Source organism: Plecotus auritus, assembly GCF_963455305.1.
Source record: "Plecotus auritus genome assembly, chromosome: 1".
NCBI classification, from domain to species: Eukaryota; Metazoa; Chordata; class Mammalia; order Chiroptera; family Vespertilionidae; genus Plecotus; species Plecotus auritus.
Genome location: NC_137770.1, coordinates 96,236,854 through 96,242,826, shown reverse-complemented (window position 1 = coordinate 96,242,826; position 5,973 = coordinate 96,236,854). Strand labels below are relative to the sequence as shown.

The 5,973-nt window shown below is 50.3% G+C and overlaps 1 protein-coding gene across 1 annotated transcript; it reads right to left on the bottom strand.

Moving 5' to 3' along the window:
* Positions 1-949: 949 nt before the first annotated feature.
* INSM2 (INSM transcriptional repressor 2) lies at positions 950-2,809 on the bottom strand (the record flags this gene model as incomplete). Its single annotated transcript, XM_080651520.1, has 1 exon — positions 950-2,809. One exon carries the CDS (start codon positions 2,807-2,809, stop codon positions 1,133-1,135), a length of 1,677 nt encoding a protein of 558 aa, XP_080507646.1. The 3' UTR covers positions 950-1,132.
* Between the last annotated feature and the right edge of the window lie 3,164 nt (positions 2,810-5,973).

The window sequence follows — 5,973 nt, the reverse complement described above, 5'->3', positions numbered from 1 at the left end:
GTGTTTAATGGAATTCTTAAGACAAACACAGAACACAACAAAGCACCAGCTATGTACATTTATTTGGTGGTGAGCATCTTAAAACACGGGCGGTCTGTCAAGCAGTACTCACTCAGCTAGTGTCCTAAACTCTGGCTCTTAGGACATGGGTACAGAATGTACACCAGATACGGTTTACATAAAAATTGTAAGACAGATTGCTGAAAAGAAAATCTGGATATTGAATGATTTGCCATTCAGCTCCATTGTGGATTATAGGTATTAACATCTTCCTTAAACTGAACATAGTTTAATTTATAATACACAGTGCAAGATTTACAACGGAAGCATCAAACAATTTGGATGAAACCCTACTAAAACAGTTAAACTTCAGGAAATGAGTTCTATATTTCCAAAAAGCTATTATTTTTTTTTTAAGGTTTAAAGTATCTCTTCCTGCCTACTACACACAAAATAGCTAAAGGTGAGAATCTTGGGGATATGTCAGCTGCTTCCTATAAAGTAGCTCACTCCCCACCTCCAAACACTAACTTAAAAGTGGACTAATACTGAGAAAAGGAAAGCTTACAGGGAGATCGCCACATCCCCCAAAGCACAAATATCCTCATATTTTCTATCTACAGACACAGGTCTTTAATCTCCCCCCACCCCATAAGTTTGGCACCAGTCACAACTTTTAATTCACAGAATATACAATGCAAGATATCTGACCCTATTGAAACAAACTAGGTGCCTGCGATGACAACAGGAAAAAAAAATGACTGTAGACATTGAGACATGCACGCATTCACTGCGACTTTCCATAGGAATTACAAGTCATATGGGATTCATTGGACCTTCAGAGTTTGGGAGGTGGGGGTGGGGAATCCTATTTTCATGGGGAAAGAAGGATTTAAAGCTGGCAGTCCTTGGCCTCGAATGTTTATGCCATCCATATACATAACCTGCTCTAGAAAGGGATTTTACATTTTGCTGTCCGCTCCTATGTCAGAACATTGACTACTGAGACTTCTAGGAGAGAACATATAGGAAGGAAATGAGGTAAACTTGCAAGTTGAAGAGAGCCCTACAGAAATTCCCATGATCTGTTTCCTCAGGAGCCAACCTCGCAAACTATCCGGTCTCCAGGCCCTCAACAGCCTGGCCGCAATGGCATCTGCAGCAGCAGCACCTGCCGACTCTCGGAGGGGTGGCACTTATTGATGTGCCGAGTCAGCCCCGGGGAGCTAAAAAAAGTGGACGGGCAGTGCTTGCACGAGAAAATTTGCTGAGCACTCCCGTCGGATGCCCTTCCTGGGCTCGGAGCTTCCGGGGCAGCCCCGGCCAAAGCTGGCAGGAGCAGCTCCTCCCGGACAGCGTGCCACAGCCGGTGCTTGTCCCTGATGTCTGCGGACGGGAAGTGCGCCCCGCACAGTGGGCAAGTGAAGGCCAGTGGGACCCCGCGTTCGGAGCCAAAGCCTGGGGCAAGCGCGCGGGCCGAACCCGCCTCGTGAGTGCCCAGATGCTTGCGCAGATAGGCTTGGCGACGGAACTTTTTGTGGCAATAGGGGCACACGAAGATCTCGGGTCCCCCGACACCACTGGCACTGCCCGGCCCAGGCAGTCGACGCCCCAATACCCCTTCCGTGTAGGGGACCCGAGGCAGCGGTGCCTCGAGGTGGGACAACACCTGGAGGCCCTGGGATGGGGCGCCATCTGGACGCTGCTCCACCCCGGAGCTGTCCCTGGCCTGCAGGTGCTGATTTTCCGTCTGCTCTGCCCGGCTGTTCTCCTTCCCCTCCGCCAGAAAAGAAGCAACAGCCGCGGAATCCGGGGAGGACGAAGGAGGAAGCTTCCCGTCAATCGAGGAGACTGTAGCGGCGTTTGCCACTGCGGGACGCGGCTTGTGCCAGCGGCGATGGGAGGCGAGGTTCGCCGGGCAGCTGAAGACCTTATCGCACTCGGGGCAGCGGTACTCAACGCGTACGATGCGGGAGCAGCGGTGCTGAGCCAGCGCGAAGGGGTCCGCGTACTGTTCCTTGCACAGCTGGCAGATGAACTCCCCCAGCGGCGTGCGGCTGCCCCCCAGGCCCCGGGACGGGGCTCCGGGCTCCTCCTCCTTGATCTTCAGGCCTAGGACAGGCGACGTGGTCACTTCATCAGCGAAGCTCAACTTCCTCATGGCCTTTGGCTTCTTGACTCCTGCGGCCGCAGGTCCAGACATGCAGCCCGGAGGTGCCTTGGCGCGGCGTTCGCCGGTGGCGGGACGCTTCAGGCTGTGCAGGGTGGCCGAGAGCGGTGCGGGGTCCGGATGCAGCGCCGGCTCTGGGAACGGTGCCCGAAGCGGCAGCTGGAACTGTTCCCCCGAGGTCGGTGCGGCTGCTGGTGCCAGTGAGCAGGAGAAAGCGGCCACGGCAGCGGCGCCCCCGGGGAAGGACTCAGCGGAGGCGGGCGAGCTGAGGCAGCGCTCCAGAAAAGCCCGGCGCAGCTCCACGCCCACCGGCTTTGCAGGGCTGGAGCTGGGCCTGGGACTCTCCCTGCCATCCGCCCTCCACTCTGCACCTTCCCGCCCACCCGCCCCCGGGCTCACCCCAGCTGCCCGACAAGGCGACCCCGACAGTTCCCGGGCCGCCGCCTCCTCCAGCCCCTTTCCCGGCTCCTGGCTAGAGGGTGCCGCCTGCTCCGCATCCGGCCCGGGGGCCCTGGAAGCCTCCTTGGCGAAGGGCGGCGCCCCCTGGGGCTCCGGTGTGGGGAACAGCCGCTGGGCTAGGCGCACTCGGTACGCGCCGCCTGTCCGTTTAGTTCGCTTCACCAGGAAGCCCCTCGGCATGGTGGAGTCGGGGGCAGGGAGTAATGGGGGTGCTACGGGGGCTGAGCGGGCGAGCTCCGCAGCTGCCCGTAGAGCTTCGTTGCGGCGGTCATGCCTGCTCGGCCTTTATAGCTGAGACACAGGCCCGGGCACCGCCGGCGCCTTGGGGCTGCGCTGGCCAATCAGGAGTGGGAGCGGGCTCCGGGGCGGGGTTTTCGCGGAGCCGGGCTCTCGGGGTCCACCCGAGGGCGGCGAGCGCGCCCCTGTCCGCCTCTCCGGGACCTGCGCGTCATCCGGTCCCAGCCGGCCTAGGGGCTGCCCGAGGCATTCCCCCCACACACCCCCACCCCCAACGCCCAACCGGAGAAAGAGAAGACGGAAGAAGGTAAGTCCCGGGGTGTGAGGAAGCTCCGCTCTCCCCACTGCAGCCGCCTCCAGGGACTGTACAAGGAGCCCTGCTGGGGGCCACCTAACGCGCCCTCCCGCCCGCGGCTCCCTGCTTGTGGGCCGTGGCCCTGCTGCCCCCAGCGTGGGACCTGATGGAAAAGCCCGCCCTGCGGAGCCGAGCTGAGAGGAAGGGGCAGCGGGTTTCGGGGAGGCGCCAGGTGGGTATCAGCCGGGGAATGGGTTAAGGTCCTCTGCCTGGATCGAGCTGATGAGAAGTTGCGCCCGGGCGGCAGGGCTGCTAAGTCCACCGCCCTGTTGCTACACTTGACGGCGGGAGCGCGTCTGCCATCCAGTATCGATCCAGACTGCGCGCGTCTGTGATACCATGAGGATTCATCTGGGAAGAAGGGCTCTCAGTGCGGGAGAGCGTGCGTGCTGGCGAGCGTCTGGAGCTCAGGAGCGGGCAGGTTTCTGGGCCCTGGTCCTCGGGGATTATCAACGCCCCCTGCCCGATGGGAACAGGAGTGGGGAGGGGGAAGTTAGAATCTAATTTTCCACTGTCCTCAGATAAAGTGGTTTCTCTGTTCACACCTTCCACTTGTGCTGCCCAGAGACATGACTTGGTGCTTAACTGGCATGTTTAGCATGGAGTAGATCGAGTGAGAAATACCGGTGGAATCAGGATTATGTCTGCTTCCCCTTCTATAAGTGATTCTTTGCAAAAGGTGTGCTGTAGGCCAAACTCCCTAGATTTTCATCCAGCACCCTGTTTTAAACACTAGAAGATATTTGAAAGTTTGTAACACTAGCCGAACTGTGAAATAATTAGGAAACATATGACAGATGTATAATAAATAAAGTGCCAAATCCATAATATGGTTATAAGTACAATGTGAGAATAAGAAGGGGAAAGAGCTATGTGTCTGAGTCTCCTTACAAAACCAATTTAGAGAAATAGCCTGAGCAATGTGTCTAGTCATCAGTAACACATACTGTCTTCCTTCTAGCGAATGAAGTGTTTTTACAGGGAGAGCATTATTGTTCAGCAGATTTGGAAGTAATTATGTATGTCAGTCATTGACTATATTTTAGGCACTCTACCTAAGTAATCTCTCATATTGTCACACATGGGCACACAAAACAAGGACGTATTATTACTCTCCCTTTTTGGTGAAGGGATTGAGCCACAAAAGAAGTTAGATAACTGGTGAAAGGCCCCGAGAGCCCAGTCTCACACTGAGTTCTGGCTAATTCCAAATCTCACTCAACTCATGTTTTTTTCTGATTGCATCCCACAATAAGACATATTTTACAGCACACACACAACTGAAATAAACAATTCACCAAAGAATGCCCTTAAGTGGTGCAATGCATTCTTGCTTTTCTATTTCCTTTTTCAAAATGCTGATCATAGCAAACAAATTGATTTCATAACTTACTAATAGATTGGGGCCCAAGTTTGGAAAACACCATCATTATGGTGTTTTCTACTAAATAGCATGAAATCATATAAAATTAACTAAATAAACCTGACACTTTATAATCAAAATTAATAATCTGAATCACTACTTAAACCAGCATTTGCATTTCTGGGTATATACACAAAAGAACTGAAAACATCTAAAACACATACTTGTATACTAATGTGCATGGTAGCATTATCGCAATACCCCAAAAATGGAGGAAAAAACAAACCATTGTCCATCACAGATAAGTTTGTAAACAAAAGGTGGGATATATACAAATGATAGAATATTACCCAGCCATAAAAAAGAATGAAATGCTGATACAACATGGATGAATCTTGCAAAAATTATGCTAAGTGAAATGAGCCACAATAGGACAAATATTATAAGATTTCACTTATATGAAATATCTAGAATAGGCAAATTCATAGAGATAGAAAGTAGATTATTGGCTATCAGGTACTAAGTGAATGGGAACTTACTGGTTATAGAATTTGTTTTGGAGTAATAAAGTTTTATTAATCAATAGTAATGATTAATGGACAATATTGTGAATGCAATTAATGCCACTGGATTGCACATTTAAAATGTGTTAACATGAACATTTTTGTTATACTTTTTTACCACACAAAAATTTTTCACATACACAAAAGAATGGAAGGAAAAAATCATGATATGTCAGATTGTAAAAAGAATATAAAGGAGCAGGTAACGTAATTTGGACTTTGTTACATAAGACAGGCAAGGAGAACCATTTAAAGTTTTAAAAGTTAGGGGGTGACATTTGGTTTTTAAATTGGATGAGGGAAAATATCTTTAGCTATATATACTGCCAGAAAGAAAAAGGGAAATGCCGATATATGGGCCTCTTCTTCTCAGTCCCTTTTTAACAACTGAGAATGTATGTCTGTTTCTAGAAAAGAAAAAAAAAAAGATGAAAACTTAAAAAGTCAAAAGAGCAGTTATGATATGGAATGTTTAATGAAGTGATTGACAGAACTGATATGCAATAAATATTTTGGAATGAATGGTGCTAGTTATTAGATGGACAGCAGATGTGTCCAGCCATCTATCCAGCCATCCTGTCTTCCATGTGTACATCAATTCAATCACTCGTCAAATAATTGCTGTGTATTCTTTCTGTGACAGTTCAGAAACAGTAACTTTCCTGTTATTTTCAGGAACACTAATTTGTGTAGGAGAAGGCCAGCCAGCAGCTATTTGTATTTCTGGCCACCATATTACAGAAGTTTCCCCCGAAATCTCTGGTTAACCCAAAGGACATCATCATCACTCAGGTGGCCAAAGGGTTTGCTTCTGTGCTGCCCTTTG